Source organism: Panthera onca, chromosome B3 (genome assembly GCF_046562875.1).
Source record: "Panthera onca isolate mPanOnc1 chromosome B3, mPanOnc1 haplotype 2, whole genome shotgun sequence".
NCBI lineage: Eukaryota > Metazoa > Chordata > Mammalia > Carnivora > Felidae > Panthera > Panthera onca.
The window spans coordinates 109,829,796-109,852,923 of record NC_138344.1 but is presented as its reverse complement, the minus strand read 5'-3'; the positions used below and the strand labels follow the sequence as shown (position 1 = coordinate 109,852,923).

Here is a 23,128-nt window from a genome sequence, read left to right as displayed (position 1 = left end):
AGCAGACCTAAGTACAGAACAGAACATTTTGGTTTATAACCTGTAGCTCAAGATTGCTAGCTGATTGGAGTAAAATTAATTCTAAATCTCTTAAATATGATTGTTTCAGTCAACCAGCTAAGGGTGCACGTGAGTTTCTGAACCATTTCTAAGGTGGAATCCGCTAGCGTGTTTCGGTAACGTGGGGTGAACGCTACTGTTCGTTGAGCAGAGTAGGTACATTTTAATAACGTCGTTTTTCAAATAAATCGGAATTCGCGGAGAGCTCGGCTCTTCAGGCAGCTGCAGTTTCCAGAGATCCCAGACCCATCAATGAGCTTTGTCAAACTGCCTGGGGCGCCCGCTGCCCGGCTCCCTGCCCCCAGGGCAGAATGTCATTCGGAAGCCCTCTCCGGCCTGCCTGGAGGGCGGTGTCCGCGGCGAGATCCCAGCCCGGCCGCCGCTGATGGGGCAGGGGCCGGGTCAGGCACCCGCGAAGCCGAAGCCGGGCAGTGGTGAGGTGCCGCAGGCCAGGCGGGGCCTCTAGGTGGGGGGCGGCCCGTTGGTGTACCTCAGCATGGGGTAAAAGGACCTGGCGAAGTTGTTGGCCTGCGTGCAGCTGTAGTCCTCTTCCGAGGAGGGCAGCAGGCAGGCCAGGAGCAGCAGCAGCAGCAGGAGCAGCTGCAGGGGCAGCGCCGCCCTGATCACCCTCGCCAGGAAGGAGCGCCGTGGCCGCGAGCTGCTGGGGCCGGGCACCCTGCCAACAGACCAGGTGAAGAGGTGAGCAGGAGGTTCCGGACGCCGCACCCCCTCGAGCTACCTGAACCCTGCCTGCGTTAGGTAAGACATCCGGGGCCTGACGTGAAAGTGAGTGCCCACGACTGAGGTTCAGTCCTGGAAGAGCAGCCCAGCCCCTTTCCAGACTGAAGAAAACAAGTCAACTGGGTTCTTACAAACACCTGGAACGTGGCATTGGCAAGACTGGTGAGGTGCGTGTATGTGTGTGTGTGTGTGTGCGCGTGTGTGGAACAGAGGACTCATTTCTGTGACTGCATCCCCCCTACCTGCTGTCCGCCTTGTTCTGGTCTTTCGTCATCCTCTCTGCTCCAAACTGCTGGATAAAAACAACCCAGTTAGTAAGTGAAGACTGGTTAGTCCTGTCCATGATAAAACCTCCTTCCTTAGCTCATCTTTCTGCCAAGCTTTTGAAACCAGACAAATACATTTGAGATTATACTCCAGGAGGTAAGAAATCATTGGGTTTGTTAAAGTGACAAGAGCTTCGCGGTCCAGTTTGTTGATCTGTTGTTAATGGGGAGAGATCAGGAAGCCCCTTCAACAACACTAGAAGGGCTCCCATCTTTCACAGCCTATTGGGGGGCGGAGTCTCCAGTTCCTGTCATCTCAGTAACTTCGAAAAATAACCAGTGTGCTTCTCGGGGCAGAAAGGGGCTCTCACCTTGGCTTGGGGAGCTGGTGTGGATGCAGCTGGAGGCTCGTCTCCAGAGTCTACCTCGTCCAAGCTGGGCAGAGATGGGTCTGGGTTCTGAAATCCACACCCCAAGGGTTCAGTTCAGGGAAACAGAGGTTCTGAGTAATCTCAAGAGCGCAAAACGTGCTTCATGCAGTTTCACTGCTCTGCTCACCCCTCCCCCAGCTCAAATCTTTCTGGAAGAGAGAGCCCTTTAACACAGACTTCTCCAGTCAGAAAGGAATGTAAACAAGGCAAGGCCAAGCACAGCATTAAAAACCCATAGCACACATGGGGGGAGACCGAGTTTAGCTGCATCAAGGGTTGACAGTTTGCCAGATGTGCTGAAGGATCATGTGGCCATCAACACACTATAGCCTTGGCTGTACAGGTAGAAATGTCACTCTAGAATGGAGGGGTGGGCCTCCCTCAAGTCTGGTGAAGCCATGGTATGGGTATCCATTCGTTCTGAGTTGGATCACATTTTAAAGACAAGAAAGTAGAAAAATGAGAGAGCGGGCAGCAGAGAGCGCCCTGGACAGTGAAGGAGTACTCTGAAGTCTACTCCGCATGAAGGAAAGACAGAAACGATAGAGGGATTAGACTGGTTTTTCACACGCCAGCCATACGAACAGGTAGGTACCATATTGTTGTCTCCCTCTTGTAAAGGACAGAACCGCGTCAAAGAGTTTGTGTAACTTTTTAAGGCCGCCCAGGTAGAAGGGGCGGGACTCGAGGCGCCACTCGGACCACGTGCTTATAGCCTCTGCCCCACAGCGAGGCCTGCCATTCTGCTTTCCTGTTGGCATCTGATACCACACGTATTTAAAAGCCACAAGTGGACTCACCTGGCTGCCCTGCAAGGACATTAAGTCTTGGGACACTTGCTCAAGTAACTGTTTGAGTTTCTTCTCAATAACATGTACCTTCTCTTCAGCCTCAATGTAGTCTTCGCCATGCCCCTTAATAAGAAGGCTGTTTGAAAGCTCTTGTAAGGTGTTTACTTGAGGTTCACGTTCCACGAGCTCGTTTTTCAGTTGCTAAAAATAAAATGTGTGAAATAAAAATAAAAATAGCCGCTGCTTACTGTGGCCAGATGGCGCTTGCTTAGTGCCAGGACAGTTCCGGGATGGATGATGGGTGGTGGTCAACTCCAGAACATTCTACTAGCTATGTACCTGGGTGTGTCTGCAAGTCTAGCATCATTTGGGCAGCAAGTAGGTGACACCCTGCCCCTATTTTCCACTCCTTCTCATTCTGAAGACAACTTGAGGCTGGGGGAGTTGGAAGAAGTGAGGGGAAGACTAGACCTTTGTCCACTGCAATAGCAAAGTCAAGGAAAAAATCTAAATTGGGTAAGTTGAGAAACAGCAGCTTAAGCATACTTTATAGGAATAGAGGCATGTGTCTGGTGAATCAGCCTGTGTGGTCGATTACCTTGCTTGCTGTCCCTTTTGGTAGCCACTACACAACATGTGGCGATTTAAAATTACAATTCAGTCTCAGCCACAGTAGCCACATTTCAAGTGCTCAACAGCCACCTGTGGCCGGTAGCTATCAGACTGGACAGTGCAGATATAGAACATCTTCTTCACTGCAGAAAGTTTACTGGACGGCACTCTTCTTGAGAGTGGGGCTTTACAAGGATTTTAGCATAAAATTTTTATTTTTATTAAAAAAATTTTTAATGTTTATTTTTGAGAGAGACAGAATGTGAGTGGGGGAGGGGCAGAAAGGGAGAGAGAGAAGCCAAAGCAGGCTCCAGGCTCTGAGCTGTCAGCACAGAGCCTGATGTGGGGTTCGATCCCACAAACCCCGTGGGATCATGACCTGAGCTGAAGTCAGACGCTCAACTGACTGAGCCACCCGGGTACCCCTATAAACATGTTTTTTAAGGGGCACCTGGGTGGCTCAGTCAGGTGAGTGTCCAACTCTTGCTTTCAGCTCAGGTCGTGATCTCATGGTTCGTGGGACTGAGCCCTGCATTGGGCTCTGCACTGATGGTGCGGAACCTGCTTGGGATTCTCTCTCCCCCTCTCTTTCTCCCTCTCTCTCTAAGCAAACATTAAAAAAAAAAGCTTTTAAAATAATGACCAGTACTTTAAGTTTAAACTGTTTATAACTGAATCACCTACAAACTTATGGCTAAGAAAGTCACCTGGTTAGTGAAATAAATATATGAAAACACAACTACCCTTCAAGAAATAAGACTTTTCAATAGCAGATTTAGAAAACTCATATAGCTCATTGTGTCTGTGGAGTAATTGAGCATATTTTCCCCCAGTGAGTCCTGATATTCACAAAGGAGAAAATACTTCTAATCAAACGGCCTCATGTTTCTCAGGATATTGCTAAACCCCTACGTCCCCCGTTCCCGAGAGTCTTAAGGACTTCCTGCTTTTAGCCCTGGCCCTTCATCTCTGCAAGCCATCCTGCTTCAGAACTACTACAAAGGGATGCTTAGTAGTTGATACCAACTGGAACACGAGAGCAAAACGTCACGCTGGCGTTGTTCCAAGAAACACGAGGGGCAGCTCCCTGAGCCCTCACCTGCCAGGGGCCAGCGGCAGTGCAGGACCCCTTAGGAGGAAACTTACCATCAGTTCTTCCTGACACTCCAGGAGCACCTGGGGGTCTGCCTCTGGGTCCGTGACACGAGCCTTCTGCCTCCGGCTCTCAGCACTCGCTAACCACAGTAGCAGATCTTGACTCAACTGGTGGAAGTCCTTTAAACACACACACACACACACACACACAACACGTCATAGTATTGCCCTTTCTCTGAGGGCAGGTGTGCTGAGAAGCAGCTTGATGTGTTGGGCCTTCATAGTATTTGCTCTGGTCTTTATCCGATGAATAAAAGGGCCCCCAAACAAGGAAAAGGGAAAGCCGCAAAGAGGATGCAGGTGGCACAGTCCCAGGAGGCGTGATGCATGTCGAGGGACGAGTGCTAGCAGAAAGGCCGGGCTTCACAACGCCACACCTGCTATGACACAGAAAGACCACACAAACAACTCCACAAATCTGGATTCAGCGGCAAAGGGAGACACCCCAACGGGACAGGCCGTGGCCCAGGGACACATGGGCACGGGGTCTTGCTGGTGGGGCTCGCGTTCCCAGAGATGGGGTCAGAGCTCACACGGGATGAGCATTTACCATGTGCCGAGGGCTGGGCTAAGATTACCTTGTGAGGTAAGGACTAACATGATTCCCATTTTTCAGATGAGAAAACAGAGGTCTAGCCGGCACAGTGATTTGCTCAGAGTCGCACAGCTACTAAAGCTCTAGGGTTGGGTTAAACCACTCCTTGTTCTGAGCCAGGTCTCTTAATCGCTCTGCTACACATACGGTCCTCCTGGCAAAAGGACAGAGATGGGGCCGCGTGGGGCGGCATTTCTGACCTACTGGAATGTTCGCTGGAACCCTTATGCTAAGAATGGGCCGGGGCGGCAGAGCAGGAGACACAGGGTGGGACAGCAGCTGAGCCTCTTGGAAACAAAACGATAAAGCACATGTTTCCTAACACAAGCCGTGTTTGTGTGCCAAAGCATCCTGACTAGGATAAAAATATCTGCCTCTCCCACCCATGTGGGCCGGGCCTGGGGGCCGGCGTACCTGGCACTGCACGAGGGCCCTCCGTAAGCCCGCTCTCCAGCTCTCCACCGCACCCTGTGCCGCGTCCCAGTGCAGCGCCAGCTGGCCGACGCGACCTTGGAGCTCTTTGGACCCCGCGCTCTCAGTCTGCAGAAATTCCTCGCTGCTCATGTTGACGGAGACCACTAGAGCCTTGTAGGTGTCAAAGGCTTTTAGTATTTCCTACCGCAGAGGGAAAAGACTGGGTTAGGCATTCTGAAAATAGCGATGTGGGGTTCATTTGAACCTCAGCGGGGAACGGATCTGCCAAACGCTTCTCTGAGCTGTGGCGGCAGAAGCAAGAGCCAACTTGCTTTCAACTGGCTGGGCGGTATCAGGTGAGGAGCTGCCTCACAAGGTCAGTGACCTTGGCTGGCCAGGCTGAGAGTAGAGGCCCGGCTCCTGGCTGGTTGACTCAGCCACAGGCACGAGTAGACCCTGCCGAGTCCTGATTGGCTTATTTCTGGACCACATTAGAAGTCTTTCAGATAAAGTACATGTAGTTAACCTGCACGAATCCCTTGATATCACAGAACTATTATTACTTAGGGTGAATAGTTAACCCAGATATACTGATGCACAAAGTAAAATACTAATACCCATGTGAAGACTGCCTGGGTACCCTAAACCCCTGCCCTGGGTTGTCTTAGGAGCTCAGGCTCAGGCCCCCCCCACCCCGCCCTCCCCCGCCCCCCGGCCAAAGCGCAGGGCTCCAACTGCCTCTCCCCTGCTCCCTGGATAGTTCTAGTGGGGCAACGGCTGACTATGTGGGTGACAAATTGTAACTGTGTAACAGAGTAGCCACATCAGGCCACAGAATTCATCAGCAGGTGAGCTGATCCTCCCCCCGCCCCCATTCTCAGTGCTCCCCCACCAGCCTGGATTGCACAGTTTGGAAGGGCGTTTTTCAGCTGCCTGGTGGTGCCCACTAGCACCTCCTTACAAGTCTAGAGGGGTCTCTGAAGTCAGATCTTTCCAGCACAGGGGATCTGAGATGCACCTCCCCAGCACCACTGGGGGCTTTGGGATCATGTGCAGATGATCTTCTGCATGAAAACAAAAACCTACATCTGCGTCCTTGCCCGTTACAGAAGTGGAACGGGACAGACTGAGCACTACACCTGCTTGCAGCCTGCCACCTACACCGCTGACAGGTGTCACGTGCTGGTCCTGCACAGTGAGCGTCCACATGCACGTTCTGGATCCCTCTTCCCTCCACACCTCCCCCTCACCTTGAGCTGCTTCACTCTGAGCTCCATTTCGTGGATATCAGAGGGAGGTTCTGCCATCTTTAACGTTTCCAGCTCTGCTTCCGTTTTTTTCAGCCAAGTGGTGATGTCGCTGATCTTGGAATTGAGCTGTTGCAAGTTTTGTTTCATCCTGAGTTGATTGTGAAGTTCTTGTGCTTGAATCAGCTCCCATCTGTCAAAGGCGCCTGGAATAAAAAGTCGCGGTAAAAAGAAGCAGTAGCCCCAACAGATTTCTATGTCTCCAGCTAGTCCAGGGTCAGGATGGCAAAACCTGAAGGGGATGCTCCTTGCAGAAGGCTTGGCTTCAGGAGTCCTTGCCGTCCCCTTGCTGTGGTTCAAGGCCGGTGCCACCACCCTCCCACAAAGGCTGGGATGAGGTACGGAACGGGCTATGAGACCCAACATGGTGCCAACATGTACTGCAGTCCAATGTTCAGCAGTTTAGTTTATGCTGTTTTCCGGCGCTTTCTCTTCTGGTTCATGAATGATCGGGTCAATTCTATCAGTTTGACTTTTGGCTTAGGAGAATAATTACTTTTATAATCATTGAACTGGTCTCATGAGGAGCCACCTGACTGCTCTTTGGTCATCATCTTCCTGTCTGATCTTTATATACAAGTGACATTAAAATATGCACTTCATATAAGGCTCATTGGTCAATATTTATTTTTTTTTTAATTTTATTTTTTAAAATTTACATCCAAATTAGTTAGCATATATTGAAACAGTGATTTCAGCAGTAGACTCCTTAATCCCCCTTCCCACAACCCCTCTCATTGGTCAATATTTAAAGAATAGTTTTGAAGGACACCTGGGTGGTTCAGTCGGTTGAGCATCCGACTTCAGCTCAGGTTATGACCTTGTAGTTTGTGGGCTCGAGCCCTGCGTCAGGCTCTGTGCTGACAGCTCGGAGCCTGGAACCTGCTTTGGATTCTGTGTCTACCTCTCTGCCCCAACCCCGCTCACACTCTGTCTCGGTGTCTCTCTCTCAAAAATAAACATCAAAAAAAAAAAAAAAAAAAAATAGTTTTGCAAGTAAAAAGCCTAGGAATTTGTTCGTAAATACAAGTCAGCTGATTCTGTTTTTGCTTTAAAACTTTTTTTATTTTTTTAAGTAATCTTCACACCCAACGTGGGGCTCAAACTCACAACCCCAAGATCAAGAATCGCATGTTCTACTGACTGAGCCAGCGAGGTGCCCTACAAGTCAGCTGACTCGAAAATAACAATGGCTGCCATAGACTAAGTTTAGCTGTTTTGGTGGATTACAGTTGGTCAATTCTTAATTAATGTTCTGTCGAGCAATGACTTAAATGCCCAGCTGACCCAAAATATAGCCTTGACCTGTCCTAACAACGGCCTAATTTATCTGTACCTGACTGCTGCCCGGTGAGAGCAGCAAGTCCCTCGTCTTCCTGCTGTGAGCTGCCATTCAAGGCTCTGGCACCTTCTTTGCCACCGTCAGTGCCTGGGGATAGCAGCAGCTTTACCTAGAATGAACCGATTTTTATGTTACCACTTATAAATTTCAAAGGCTGTATGAAGAGTATCTTGGTTCATAGGAATAGGTAGGAAATGAAGATACAGGACCCCTTTCCTTTTAATATTAATATTACACGATTAATAATTATTTTTAATATATAATGATTATTAATATGGAGATTATTGGGTGCATTTATAAGCAAGCAGAGCCAACGGCAGAAATAAAGCCTTAGTAAAGACCAAGACTGGTGGGGGGGAGCAGGGGAGAGGTCAGTATTGGAAATAAAACGGCCTAATTCGGGGCTTCCTAACACTTCTCAAATGAAACATGCAAAAAAAAAGCTAAAAACCACCGCTGAGCTACCAGGCTGTTACTGTGTGCACACTTTCGCTTTTGCAGAGTGTTTTACAAAATTTAGTCATCCCTCCTCGTCACTCTGTGGAGCTGGTTGGCAGATTATCCCCAGAATTGGAAACACAGAGGACAAATCTGCCTCCGGGGGTCATTCATTACCGAGCATTTATCTTTCACTGCACATATTGACTCTTCTGTTAGTGCAGAGCTGACTGGCCTATTATCTCAGGACTTTCCAAAAATAAAGGTATCCTTTTTAGTAAAGCTATGCTTTCTTTGGTTTGTGTCCATATGGCCTACTTGTGTGGAATGAAAAAAATACCGCCCCCGCCCCCCCACTTCAGATTTCTGGTGACACGCCTGGTTCCAGGCACACAGAAAAGGGTGGAGGCTTTTGAAACTGTGGAGGAACACAAGCATCAATGCTGGGGGAGGCCAAACCATGTGGCCCTGGATACAAAGCAAAGGTGAGGTGCTGGGGTCCCTCCCTCTCCCCACGACTGTCAGGTCTTATTCCGCATCACAGAGGGGCAGATTAAAACTGACAGCTGCTTACTAAGCAAGAGGAAGAGCTGCTGAACTGGGCATGGCAGCCCACTATCAAATGACTTGGGCCTGACCGTATACAGGCAGAAGCTTCTCCAATTATCTAGCACTATCCATTCTTAGACACAGTGGGCACTTGGCGGACTAATTCAGTGATGCCCACCACCGCTTCTGGTTTCTCTAGAAGAGGATGATTAAAAGTGCACAGAGACATTTGAATTTCAACTCGCTCCTCCCTAGTCCTCTGTGCTGAGGCTGATCTGGAGCCAACGTTAAATCCTAGGCTGGCGGCCCCCAACGGCTGCATAGCCAGAGCATACCAAGGACTCATGTTGCCCGAGGAAACCATAATGAAGAAGGAATGGTCACTGTTATAAACAACAACAACGAACCACACATGGTAGTAAAAATAGTAATAATCGTAACAGTGACCACTTCTAAGGGCCTTCTTTATACATTCTTACAAATCAACACAGACAACAATTAATGGTAAGTAGGTTTATCCTCAGGTGAGGAAGGCTTACGGAGGCAAGGCAAAGTGCTGTGGCCCCAGAGCACTTTATTGGTGGGGTTAGGAATCAAACCTATGTCTACCACTGTACATGGTCAAATCTTCCTGAATACGAAGTCACAATGTTTTGAATAGGATATGCAGTCAAGATGTAAACAGAACACAGTTTGGGAGCAGCTCAGGAAAGCCAGTATGTTGCTTCTCCATTATTTGCACGGATGACTGACTCAACAGTAATAATCACTGCCACATCATGTTCATGTACACAAAGATCGTTCTTGGCCAGAAACCAGTCTTTAACTCTAGTATGTTTTGCCAGGGTTCTAATGATGTATGGACGGCTCAGCAGGGATACTGTCATCATGGGAAAACCAGCTCAAAATCCCCCTTGAAAGTGAGCACACGCAGCATACACCAACCTCTCTCTCTCTTAAGAATTTCAACTACTAATGCACTTGGGTTATATTCTCAGTGCAGTCAAGACTTACATAGGCTGGTTTATAGGGAGTGCTGGAATCTGAGGGGATGGTTTGTACATTCCTATCACTTCCCATTTGTTTGTAGCGATGCTTGGGGCAGGAAGGGCTGTCAGGAACATGCCATGAGTGGTCCTCAGAAATGGATTTCCCTGAAACAAAACACAGCAAGTGACAGTCCATTCTCTCCAACCAAAGGATTCATAGTTACACAAAAAAAGGTCATGGGTAACATGGCATCAGGTTATAGTATAATATGAGTTCTGCAGCTTTCCTTGCAAAGCATGCACATTTGCAAAATGTCAGTACGCCCCAGAAGGGAATGAAATGAGAGTCATGCAACTGAGCAGCATTGTGCCTTCACTAGATGGGTTCACGATGGAGCACAACAAACACAGGATTTTTTGAAGATGAATGGTGTTTTGGAGCCGGGCATCTAGTGGCGGGGACACTGGCAGCGAGGCCAGGTCAAAGGGCCAGAAGGACTGAAGACCTCTCGGGAGTGAGGGAGAGTGAACGTCAGGATGGACCTGGGGGCCAGAGGGCCGCTCGTGGCGCTACCCCACCACTGCACATGGCGACAGGGCAGGGAACATAGGTTAGAACTGCAAATCAAGGAAAGGAAGGTTTCTTCTCCTGTGGCTAATGCAACAGTACTTTTACCCCTGCCCACCCATCCTCTTCCCAGGAAGCACCGTAAGCAAGGAAGGAAGGAGTTCCAAACCAAGCCACCGTGAAGAAAGCTTGGTCTATGCCGAAGAACTTCAGTTAGATGGCGGGGGGTGGGGGGGGATTAAAGTTTTAAAAGACACCATGAAGAATTCCCTTCTGCACAGGCCTGAGGGGCAGGAGAAGGACAGCATGGAGACTGCTCCTGTCTGGGCGGGGTTCTGTAAGGAGCACGCAGGTATGTGTGAGTACGGCAGTGTAAATACACCATGACACAAGGACGGAGGTGCATGGTGTCCACAGAAGGCAGAGGTCAGACATGACATGGGAGCGAGGTTTAGGATGCAGTGTTCGCCACAGGAGGCTGCCATGTTGAGACACATGCACAGTCAGGGGCCTACCAGAAGACGCTTTCAAAGTTTTTGTGGTCATTTTAAGATAGGCCTCAGGATTTTCAGGGATTTCTACATCTGAAAAAGAATAATGTCATTTTCCTCACCGCAGGCATCTGTAGATGAATGCCCAAGTATTAAGTTAAAACAGCAGAAACATTGTCAGCTGGGAGGAGAAGAGTAACTACCTTTGATCTGTCTTATTAAAAAGGTTTAAAAAACCGAAAGGATTTTTTTCAGCCGACTCTGGACGGTTTGAAGCCGTTGTGGGAGAGGGGGGAGTCCACAGAAAGAATGGAGACGATCTACCAATACTCTGAAGAACTCAACTGAAAAGTTCACTGAAGAGCCTCCCAGACAGCCAGAGCCATCAGAGAATAGCCTTAATGTCCCCAGGTGAATTTCGTTCCTTTTCCCCTTTCATTCCACCTGTCATAGGAATGAGCCACTCTCAGGGAAGTCAAAGTGGGCAGGACAGAACACAAGAAGCCACAGAGGTCTGGGTCAGCCATGAGCTGGACTCTGGGTCATCCAGAGATGGCCATGTTGCTACAGTGCTAAAAACATAACCAAGTGGGTCAATGTCAAGGGCTCTTGAAACAGGGGCTGTTACCTGAGAGTGCACTGTAGTATGGGCCTTCCTCATCATCTTCGTGAGAGGAGGAACCCCCCACGTCACCTGTGTGATCCCACTCCAGAGGGATGGAGTCCACGCTGACGGGGGTCTCACAGCCAGACCGCTCGGGCCCCGGCGCCGGGGGCACCAGATGACAAAGGGACTGAGGGGAAGAGGGTTCCTCGCTCTCTCTCCTTTTGCGCCAAGAGTCAGCCTGGATCTCTCTGGGGTCCTCCATGTCCGTTTCATTCTCGGAGGCCTCTTTTTCATCTTCCAAGCCCTAAAGTGGGGATGTCCAGTTTTCAGAATGAACCACATTAGAGGCTTGCAGCTGTGAGGTGCACGGGGAGTCTGCCTTGTCTGGCAGTTCCTGAAAATGGCCACTGCCCACGTTTCTGTGGCCGCTTTAAAAAAGAATCGGGTTAGGTGCACCTGGGTGGTTCAGTTGGTTAAGCGTCAGTCTTGATTTCGGCTCAGGTCAGGATCTCACGGTTTGTGAGATGAAGCCCCGTGTCAGACTCTGCACCGGTAGCATGGGGCCTGCTTGGGATTCTCTCTCTCCCTCTGCCCCTCCCCTGGTCACTCTCTCTCAAAATAAGTAAACTTAAAAAAAAAAATTTTTTTTTAAACAAAAAAGAATCAGGTTCCCAGGGCCTAGTTGTGATTATTCTAATTTAGACGCTTTAGTGTGAGGCCTAGAATCTGTATTTTCGGCAAAGCCCAGCCTCTTTCCTAGGAGAAACCTGACATTTGATGGTCTAAATTAAACAACTTTCCCTAGAAGATAAGAAAATGGAGGCCAACATTTTATTAGTGGTTAATGGCAGGTTTCTCCAAGAATCAGAAAATTTTAAATAAAAAAAAAAAATGTAAGGCCATTAAGAGTATTCTGGCTAAGATTCACAACTTCATGACTGTATGTACCAGGTTCTTTCTTTCTTACCCCTCAATCTTATTGTTCAGGATACAGAACCTTATTCTTCCTATGTTGTAATGCCTTGGTTTAAGAGAAATGCCTAGAAACTGCTACATTTAGAAATGAGGAAACTGTATGGTGACTTTTAGGCTATGTCTGATGAAGAAATAACCATCAAGTTAGCCAGTTGGAGACACAAAAAAGGAAAAAATGGCCAGTTGTGTTGCTCAATATGGTTATCATGAAAGCTTCTGGCAAAGGCAATGAACTTTGAATAGGCCTGAATGCCACCTCAACTTCCCAGAAGGTCCCTCTGTCAAGGGAAACTTCACAGTTGCTATGGGAAACTGGTGCTTTTGTCACTTCACAGGTGAGAACAGGGGTGCCCGGGTGGCTCAGTCGGCTAAGCGTCCAATTCTTGATTTTGGCTCAGGTCATGATCTCATGGTTTGTGAGTTCGAGCCCTAGGTTGGGCTCTGTGCTGACAGTGTGGGGCCTGCTTGGGGTTCTCTCTCTTCCTCTCTCTCTCTGCCTTTCCCCCTGCTCATGCTCTCTCTCTGCTTCAAAATAAATAAATAAACTTAAAAAAAAAAGTTCAAAGGTGAGAAGAAGGCACCAGAAAGGCACAAATACTAAAAGCTCCCGACACTGGGGCGCCTGGGTGGCTCAGTCGGTTGAGCATCCGACTTCGGCTCAGGTCATGATCTCACAGCTTGTGAGTCTGAGCCCCACGTCAGGCTCTGTGCTGACAGCTCAGAGCCTGGAGCCTGCGTCTCCCTCTCTCTCTCTCTGCCCCTCCCCCACTCACACTCAGTCTCTCTCTCTCTCTCTCTCTCAAAACGAAAAACTTTTTAAGGCTCCCAGACACTAAGAGGAAAAGGCCAACACATTCCCAAATTAGTACCGTATGCAAAACCAGAACACATATCCGCATATCCTACGGGTGCTGACACATGTCAGGAGAGCCCTGGGCTGAGGGACACACAGAAAACAGCTGAGGGGCGCAAAAACTTTCAGAAATGCCGTCCCTTCCATCGGGTAATGGGAGCCCCCAAATTAAGTGTGACTCTGGAGTAATAAAAGCAGAAACAGAACTGTTTTGCTCTCCTTTTTACCATAAAATACGTCACAGCTGACCAGTACATAGGTTTCCAGCTCTGTAAAAATTTGGCCGGACATCAAGTGTGCGCAGCCCATTCGGTGAACCGTCAAGTTTGCGCAGCCCGGAGGCGCTCCGCACGAGCGTGCGCTCCCCTTACCGGAGCGCGGGAGGTCAGCCGGCGGTGGAACCGCGAGACGCGGCCGAACACCTCCTGGCAGTAGCGGTGCAGCTCCTCCAGCTCGTCCTCGATCAGCACGGCGTCCAGGGGCTCGCTCTTCTGAATCAGCTGCTCCCCGAACACGATGAGCTGATCGATCTTGTTGGTATTTAATGTAATTTCCTGTTGGAAACCCTATTCAGAATAGGAGAGAGGAACGATTTCAAAGAAGGAAAGTTTCCCTGAGGATCCAGACGATGTCTACTTCGTTCCTTCACCCAGGACGCGAGCTTCGTCGATTTTTTAACATAGCGACAATAAAGATTTAGATAATTTAAAATGACTGTAGGGGGGCGCCCGGGTGGCTCAGTCGGTTGAGTGTCCGACTTTGGCTCGGGTCATGATCTCGTGGGTTGTGGGTTCGACCCCTGCAATGGGCCCTCCGCTGTCAGCACAGAGCCCGCCGCCTCCTTCGGATCCTCTGTCTCCCAATCTCTCTCTGCCCCTTCCCCGCATGCACTCTCTCTCTCAAAAATAAATAAACATGAAAAAAATAAAGCGATTGTGCGTATTTTTTCCCTCTCCCTTCTGGGCACTGACTTTTGCAATTAAAATAATTCTACACTTGATCTTAGCCAAAAGGCCGAGAAGCAGTTACAATTAAAATAATTCCAAAAGTTTGGCAAGGACAGACATCTACTGCCGTTGGGTGTGAGGGCAAAAACTTGTCTTACTGACACTGAGTGGAAACAAAATTTCTCATAATAAGCCACCCATGGGCATTTGGTCCTGCTGACCCAATAGTCACCGCATTGGTGCCGTTATATTAAGGAAGGCAAGGGGCACCTGGGTGGCTCAGTTGGTTAAGTGGCCGACTTTGGCTCAGGTCATGATCTTGCAGTCCCTGAGTTCAAGCCCCGCGTCGGGCTCTGTGCTGACCGCTCAGACCCTGGAGCCTGTTTCAGATTCTGTGTCTCCCTCTCTCTGACCCTCCCCCGTTCATGCTTTGTCTTTCTCTGTCTCTAAAATAAATAAACATTAAAAAATAAATTAATTAATAAATTAAAAAAAAAAAAAAAAAAAAAAAAAAGGAAGGCAAATTTCTATTTTTCAACTTCTTTTAAAAGCCCAGGAGGGAATTACAGGGAAATTAAAGCGAAATGCACATATTTGAGAGAGCAGAAGAGATCTGTTCATGAACCCGCTCTTGATACATATGTTCTTCCTGCCACACCCTGCACGTTGCACTCCGACTCAAGAGCTGGGGAAAGAGCACCTTGTGAAGTTCTGTTTGGAACCCCGTGGATGATAATAAATGAGAAAGAATACAGAGCCTCGTGCCAGTGGCCCCTCGACTGTAAGGAACAGTATCCTCTCTCGTGACAACCCTGTGGGACACAGGTGGGGTCAGCCTGGCTGCTTTGACAATTCTGGAATGTGCTCTCAGGGTGTCAGGTGAAGTTTGTGCTCGGCCGGCTCTCCCCTGCAGAGGTGCGTTCTCCCGAGAGGGGCCGTAGGTGCAGGCCTTACATTCAACTGGCGCATCTTGTCGTCGGCGTCGCTCTCCGAGAAGTGCTCCACGTTGGTCAGCTGCAGGTCCATCTCCGTGAGCCACACGAGAACGCTCTCCCGGGTCCCCTCGAATTCTTCCCTCTGGTTGGTGAAATGCTGCGGAAGAGAACCGGGTGTTTGGGTGGATGGCAGAAGACAGTTCAGCAAGGTTACTTTGGGCCAAGACAAAAGGGTACCCCAGGAGACCCACAGGGCATCAGGGGGCCAGTGTGGGGTTGGGAGCCCGGGCTCTGCTCCTGGCTGTGGGATCACAAACAAGTACCCCAACTTCTCTGAGCCTTGGCGTCTTTGTGGGCAAGTGAGGGTGTGGGACCGCGGATTGCGACGTTTCGGGTCCTTTCAGCAATTCTGTAATTCTGCAAGTCAGTGATTTTCCCAACCTGCCCTTTGAGGAACGCCCTCAAAGTCCGGGCCAGGCACCTTGCCTGTTTTTACCTGTTAGCCTTCTGTGGAAGCTTTTGCTTAACAGAAAGATTTAGTAGCTTAAAGATGGAAAAGTACGGATCTCAGGGTTAAGCCTGGCCTAGTGCCCCATTTGCCTTCACTGAGGTAATCCTGAATGTGTGCCCTCAGAGAAAGAAGACCCAGATTTATCACCTCCAATTAAGGATGCCTCTTGGGTTACCACCTTAGAGATGGGCAGCCGATTCTCAGACAAACAGCATTCAGTGCCAAATGACCAGTCACAGTCAAATCGGTGGGAGATAAGGAAATTAATGCATGGGGGTTGTCTGAAAACCTAGCCCACTCCTTCTTGAGGGTTTAAAAAAAAAAAAGCCCAGATTTTCATCATCTTAGAATGATTTCAAGAATGTTCTGCCCTGAGAACAGAAGCAGGGGTTAAAATTACTTGCTGCAGCCATAGACCACACTGGCCCGGTCAGTTTGCAACTAGACTCACAAAGGTTAACACCCCAAGCCTTCCACATTCCAGAAATCTCAGGTGAATGCCTATTAGATTTAAAAATCCAACCCAACCTTTGAGGTTAGGTCAATGTGCTCTGAAATTCGGAGGATAATCACTGCCCCCAAGCTCCACAATGCAGAGGGGGCTCTGTCTCCAGCTCTCACAGTGCAAGAACCAACGGGACACACAAAAACGGGCAGATGGGCAAGGCGGGGCCTCTTTCCAGGCTAAGAGGCACCTTTGCCACACCGGGTAATGGCAGCGGCCCAGGCTCTGGGCAGTCTGTGAGCCAACGTGCAGGCCTTCCGGGTATCCGGAACTGGAAAAATGATGTGCTTGTTACCACAACTCACATAACCAGGCCCCGCCTAAGAAGCCTATTCTTGGGCAAACAACCTCTTTAAAAAACATGAATGCTGGCAGCTTCGGCTTAAAGCAAAGGGAAGGCTGACTGGAAGAACGTTCAGGTAGCTGAGGCCGGAAATGAAGTCTACCCATGGCTTCGCTCTAAGCCCGATACCGCACATCGCTTCTCCCCGAAAGGCTACAAGTAAGGCGGGTGATGTAGACAAGGTTACTCTGAGTCTCCGCAGGACGGCCGTGACCCGCTTCTGGAGGTTGTCCCAGCGCTGGTTGCCCTCGTGTACCATCTGCTTCAGCTTGCTGGCCGTGTCCGTGCGGTTCTCCCGGGCCAGCCGCCGGTACTGCTTGTTGATGAGCTCCAGCTGCGTGAGCCTCTCGTGGATCTGCCGCTGGAAGGCCTGCGACACACGGGCCGCGTCAGTGCCAAGGCACGCGGGGGGCCAGCCCGCCCCCTCCCCGAGGGCTTACCCCCCCCAGGCTGAAGTGGCGGCGGAGAGCCTGCTTCACGTGCCCTGATGCTAAAGAATGGCCTCTCAAGTTCACCGCGTGCCGCGTCTTGCCCGGCAAAGCGGACTCAGCAGCTGCCGGCAGGCTGTGGACTGCGCCGCCCTGGCCAGAGGTGGGGGGAGCCAGCCCCTTAAGGGAGTCACCTGAATTGCCCAGAGGCTTGATTCCCAGGAGCAGCGGGCTGGAGGGGGGCCCTTACCTCGAACCTCTTCAGCTCTTCTTTGGCATTTGTGTACAACACCTCTGAGGAATTCGGGTAGGCTGCTGTCCTCTCGGCTGACTTGAGCCAGTCCTCAAAGCGGGAGTAATCATCTAGAAATTTCTGCCACAGACGCCACGTCTCTTCGATTCTGATAGGAGGAAAGCACCTCAATATAAGCCAGCCATTTCAACCATGAGCTTCCATTTTTTTTTTTCCCCCTCCCTTGATGGGCCCAATTCCCGACACCCCTCGCACTGGCACTGTTTAGGGGAAGAGACCCTGATATCCCTCTTCTAAGAAATAACCAGGAACATCCCCTTCTTGGTCAGGACACCTTCTGTCTAGGACTGCCCTTCAGAGTTCCTGAAGTTCACAGAGGTTAGCAGGCAGGAGACAGAGCTCCCACTACTTTGTGGCTAGGGACACAGAGGCACAGTGGCCAGCGTGGTTACACCTCAAGGCCCAGGACTGCTGGGGAAAGCTGTTGCCCTGATTATATTTTTTTCTTGAATAATTCACTTCATGCGCACTGGTCACACCTACTGAGCCTTCTCTGCCAACAGCCTTGGAAGCGGAGTGAACAGAACACAGCTACTCTTCCTGAGATCAGAAGGATGCACGGAGTCTGGCTGACCATGTTCAAAACGTTTAGGGGCAGCTCATTTCTTACTTCATTCGCCGTTCCATTGACATGGCGCAGATGTTCCTCCAGCGTCTGTCCAGGCTTCTGGTGGTCTGCTGGATGGAGTCACACTCGGTCTCATTGGCACAGGCATCGGAGTCGTGCAGTAGGACATCGCAGATGTTAAACACAGATTCCACCCCTGCGCTGTGTTGTTCGATGTCTCGCTGCAGGTCCTACGGTTGTAATAGAGCAAGGAGTGCCTTGAGGTGGTGGTGGTGATGGTGGTGGAAAGATTGGCATCAGAGGATCTCCACTCCCCTGAGACCCTCTTCTAGCCCAGGGGGCACAGGCCTCATGCACGTCCACCTTGGGATCAGTAACAATGACTACATCCCCCTCACCTCTGCACAACCCTTGTGCCGTAGCACCCGGCAAAGCTTCAACACTGGCAACAACGGGATTTATTCGTTGAACTGGCTAGAGGGGGTAGGAGATCAAAGGGTACCCTCTTCTGAGACCCCACTGGCCCACAGACTCTGGGGAGGCATGGCATCCACCCAAAATCACCAGACCACAAGGGCCTCCCATTTAGACATGGCTCCTGGGAGGTCCTCCTTGGGAATCTCTTCAGAAAGACCTAAAACTTCAGCAATAGAAACTCTTAACTTTTTATGGGTCACAGAATTCTCGAATCTACTGAGACCTTTGGGCCATCTTCACACTCCCCCCCCCCCCCCCCCCAAATAATGCATGCAGCTGTATGCTGTCCACAGCCTCTCCATGAGTCCATTCTATGGCTCCATAGCCCCAAAGGAAGAGTCTGGGAGTAGAGACTCCACTTCCCCAACTGATGGGGTCTGAATGAGGGGGCAGGGTCTCTCTGGAGTCTTGTGCCAAACAGTGCTACAGTTCCTAGATTCAGCAAAAAGAGAATTCGTGAAGAGACAATGCATGGTTATGGGGAAAAATGGAAAACCTGTTTAAGAATAAACACAGCTTTGGGGTGCCCGGGTGGCTCAATCGGTTAAGAGTCTGACTCTTGGCCGTTGAGCGTCCGACTTCAGCTCAGGTCATGTTCTCACGGCTCGTGAGTCTGAGCCCCAGCCCAGCTGTGCTGACAGGTCAGAGCCTGGAGCCTGCTTTGGATTCTGTGTCTCCCCCTCTTTCTACCCCTCCCACACTCATGCTCTGTCTCTCTCTGCCTCAAAAATAAACAAACAACAACAACAAAAAATTAAAACACAAAATGAGTCCGACTCTTGGTATCGGCACAGGTCACGATCTCGTGGTTTTGTGAATTCGAGCCCCACCTCAGGCTCTGTGCTGACAGTGTGGAGCCTGCTTGGGATTCTCTCCCTCCCACTGCCCCCCCCGCCCCTCCCCCGCTCATGCTGTCTCAGTCTCTCTCAAGAATAAATTAAAAAACTAAAACAAACAAACAAACAAAACCTCTTAAAAAAAGAAAAGTATAAACACATCATTTTCAGGTATTGCCCAGAGAATACTTCTGCACACCATGGGAGGGCCGGAGGAGGGAGAAAGGAGAAAGGAGGAGCCTGTTTATTTTGCATTCTGGATGAATTAGGCTTCTTCAGGTATCTAACTTCTGTGGTAAGTGAAAACAGACCACGCTGCTAATCTCAGTATCCAAATGACATTATGAAGAAACAGCAAAGACAAAGCTAAATCAGCCACTGTTGGCGTAAATTCCCCGGGTTAAACAGGAGAGATTATTTTATAAACTGCCTGCCACTGTCTACAGAAAGGCAACATAAAAGTTCATTCTGGGTCACCTCAATTATTTAATCGTTTTGGAAATTACTATTAGATAAGACTAATATTTTCTTACTTTTCTTCTGATAAATGTACAATTTTGATCATTCTCTGCTCAGGTGGATATGAAAGAATAAAACGTTAATGCTCAAACCACATTTTAAATCAAGCAGTTTAAAAAAAATTTTTTTTTTTTAATTTGAGACAGGGAGAGAGAGAGAGCACAAGCAGGGGAGAGGGGAAGAGGGAGAGAGAATCTTAAGCAGGTTCCACACTCAGCATGGAGCCCAACGTGGGGCTTGATCCCACACCCTGGGATTGTAACCTGAACTGAAACCAAGAGTTAGTCACTCAACCGACTAAGCCTCCCAGGCGCCCATAAATTAAACAGTTTTTAACAGGATCCTAACTGATTAAAAATGAGCACAATGAATTATATTAAGAAAATGTGTTTTCTAGAGGTGCCTGGCTGGCTGGGTTGGGGGAGCTTGTGACTCTTGGTACTGGGTCGTGAGTTCGAGTCCCATGCTGGGTATAGGGATTACTAAAAGAAATAAACTTAAAAAAAATAAATAAAAAGACAGCAGAGGTGCCTGGGTGGCTCAGTTGGTTAAGCATCCAAGTCCTGATTTTCGCTCAGGTCATGATTCCATGGTTCGTGAGATCAAGCCCCGTGTTAGGCTCTGTGCCTGACAGTGGAGAGCCTGCCTGGGATTCCGTCTGTCTCTCTCTCAGAATAAATAAATAAACAAAACACTAAAGAACAAAAAAAGAAGAAGAAAGTGCATTTTCTAGTTTGCACTCTATGTGTCCTACGAAGAGCCATGTACAGGGTGATTTTTTTTTTTTTTTAAGCTCTGCAGTCCAGGACAAGTGGTGGAAGTCTTCCTGGGGTCCATGCAAGTACCAGCTTTCAAATTACTAGGTTTAAATAGAACTCAAGCTTTAAGAATTCTCGCCGGCTCGCAGAATTGTCATGGGCTTCCTAAAATGTATTGGCACTAGTAAATGTCTCTTTTGACTTCATCAAAATAATAAGGAATCCTAACATTGGTGTTATATGAGTAATAGTGGCAGTTTTATTTAAAAAAAAAAAAAAAATTTTTTTTTAACGTTTATTTATTTTTGAGACAGAGAGAGACACAGCACGAACAGGGGAGGGGCAGAGAGAGAGGGAGACACAGTATCTGAAGCAGGCTCCAGGCTCTGAGCGGTCAGCACGGAGCCCGATGCGGGGCTCGAACCCACGGACCGCGAGATCATGACCTGAGCCGAAGTCGGACACGTAACCGACCGAGCCACCCAGGCACCCCAATAGTGGCAATTTGAATTGAAAAATGGTACCTGCCCCTGACCTCAGCTGGTAGGGTCTGGTTGAAAATTACTGAAAAGGTCTAGTCTATGGATAAATATGAGGGCTGCATATTTTAATAGACTATTTGCAGTTTCTCTACCTTATTTGTTCAGCTTATATTGAATAAAATGGTGATAGAAAACTAACACACAGGGTGAATGGGAGAGCAAGAAATGAGCTCTGTGATAGTTTATAGACGACTATCAACATTTTGGTTAACCAAATTGCAAAAATTTTCAAAATTTCCAAACCAGACATTTAAAACATGGCAGCATGATCTACGGATTATAATATGCACTAGTTACTTGGTAAAATATAAAGTAGTGAAGCATACTGAAAAAATGCGAACCCTTTAAGTGCCAAACGAGGGATATGTTACAGACTAAACCGATCCCACCACTGATTCCCATTGAGGCACGAACATGCACAGTAAATTAGATTTCAAAAACTGTGTAAGTGCGATTTGAAGAAGGGGACTTAAGAAACAACACAAGACGATGTAAAAGACTTCTGCCAATGGTTCTGGAAACCGTTTGCGTTGTGTTTCTGTTCCTGAGCAGGTGACCAAGAGCACTGAAGCTGAGAAAGAGTGTAACAGGGGTGGGAGGAATGAGGAGGAAGATCCAAGGTAAGGGGTCGGGGAGAACACGACCAGGAAGGAGGAGAATACAAAAGGAACTAAAAAAAAGAAGATAAAGGGAGAAAAGAAGAAAGTCAGTCTCGGGGCGGGGGAGGGGGGTGGGGTGGGGCAGAAAATCACGTGGGGTGGGGCTCCCATGGTGGCTCCAGATTGACTCTGCGGGGAGGGGCTTGGGTTGGCAAGCCAGTGGGGCAGAGTGGTCGTGGCTTGTGGTTTATGGAGGTTGGTGTTTAGCTGAGTGGGCCTGCTGGGAAGGGGGCTACTGGTAATCACAGAATGGGGGGTACCTAACAGCACCGGCTCCCCATGTTAGCATCTGGCACCCCACGGTGAACCAGGGAGCCAAAGAAAACAGGAGAGAAATGCCCAAGGCTTAATGAAAGTGGTTCATGTTTAAAAGTGTCACAAAGGTTAATACCACTTTCTCTGAAGATGATCTATGCCACAGAAATAACAATGCAACCCTCATTGCTTCAGGAGTTCTGCATAAGAGAAACAAAAAGGACCCTGATAAGGTTGACCTCTTACCCAGGGTGCTCCCCAGAACACTGCAATGAGGATCTGGAAAGCACTTTTGCGGGCTTGAGGGCTTCTGCAGAAGGCACTACTAGATGATGCCAAACTTTTAGGTCTTATTTCTGGAAACAATCATGCAACTTATTATACTTAGTGACAGAAACTCAAGTAAGGTTTTTTTAACAGCCCACATATAATTCTTTTGTGTGACACATTTCTGTTTTTCGTGTTTTTGGTGAAGGCTTTAAGGTCTGGTTTTGGTATAATTTTTTTTTTTTTAAACAAAAATACTAAAAGTTTGCTCAGGACATGGGTGGTAAGTGGAATTTTGAGTGCCCAAAGATAACCATGCCCTTGTCCCCAGAATCTGTGAATATGTTCGGCTACATGTCAAAGGAGAATTAAAGTTGCCAATTAGCTGACCTATTATCCAGGTGGCCTAGTGTGATTAGGGTCCTTAAAAGTGGCAGAGGGAGGTAGAAGGGTCAGTCAGAGGGAGGAGGGACTGTGAAGGAAAAGCACAGACAGATGCAATGTTGCTGGCTTTGCAGATGGAGGAAGTGGCCATGAGCCAAGCAATGTGGGCGGTCTCCAGAAGCTGGAAAGGGTAAAAAAAAAAAATGGGTTCTCCCCTGCGGCTGCCACAAAGAAATGCAGCCCATCTGACACCTTCATCTTAACCCGGGGTCACACTTCTGACCTCCAGAACTGTAAGATAATAAATTGGGGTCTAAGTTGCTAAATTTGTGGTAAATTTGTTAAAGCAATCATAGAAAACTCCTACAACATCTAACTTCCTTACAGTAATGGTAGTCCTAAACACCAACTCTTTAATTGGCTTTGGATTACTACGAGATAAGAATTCCTTGATGGTGATTCTGAGTTCTGTGAAGAGGGAAGCTTCAAATCAACCACAGTGAAATTATGGACCATTTCAATACAGGACCAAACAAGGCCCGGAGGATGGCAGCTGCTCCAAATTGTATCCTTTGGGGGATACAGTCCTTGCAATTTAATGTTTTGGCACACTCAGGTTTATAAAACATTAACACACATTATTGACTCCTGCCAAATTTTTCCTCTTAAAGGAAAAATATACTCAGCTTCTGTTTAT

At 48.7% G+C, this 23,128-nt stretch overlaps 1 protein-coding gene across 12 annotated transcripts in view; it reads right to left on the bottom strand.

Moving 5' to 3' along the window:
- Positions 1-391: 391 nt before the first annotated feature.
- SYNE2 (spectrin repeat containing nuclear envelope protein 2) overlaps positions 392-23,128 on the bottom strand; it is a 339,154-nt gene continuing 316,417 nt past the window's right edge. For 8 of the 12 annotated variants that reach the window (XM_078448161.2, XM_078448167.2, XM_078448165.2 and 5 more), the window contains 16 exons: positions 17,777-17,964; positions 17,104-17,254; positions 16,613-16,795; positions 15,086-15,223; positions 13,556-13,750; positions 11,378-11,660; positions 10,774-10,842; positions 9,716-9,855; positions 7,709-7,823; positions 6,316-6,518; positions 5,066-5,266; positions 4,048-4,176; positions 2,299-2,490; positions 1,439-1,525; positions 1,044-1,093; positions 392-736 (listed from right to left, as the gene is read on the bottom strand). In XM_078448161.2, coding sequence (XP_078304287.2) covers positions 523-736; positions 1,044-1,093; positions 1,439-1,525; positions 2,299-2,490; positions 4,048-4,176; positions 5,066-5,266; positions 6,316-6,518; positions 7,709-7,823; positions 9,716-9,855; positions 10,774-10,842; positions 11,378-11,660; positions 13,556-13,750; positions 15,086-15,223; positions 16,613-16,795; positions 17,104-17,254; positions 17,777-17,964 — 2,538 coding nt within the window. In that variant the 3' untranslated portion in view covers positions 392-522. The remainder of the gene's footprint in view (positions 737-1,043; positions 1,094-1,438; positions 1,526-2,298; positions 2,491-4,047; positions 4,177-5,065; positions 5,267-6,315; positions 6,519-7,708; positions 7,824-9,715; positions 9,856-10,773; positions 10,843-11,377; positions 11,661-13,555; positions 13,751-15,085; positions 15,224-16,612; positions 16,796-17,103; positions 17,255-17,776; positions 17,965-23,128) is intronic. The other 4 variants (XM_078448168.2, XM_078448169.2, XM_078448164.2 and 1 more) reach the window with 4 other exon arrangements.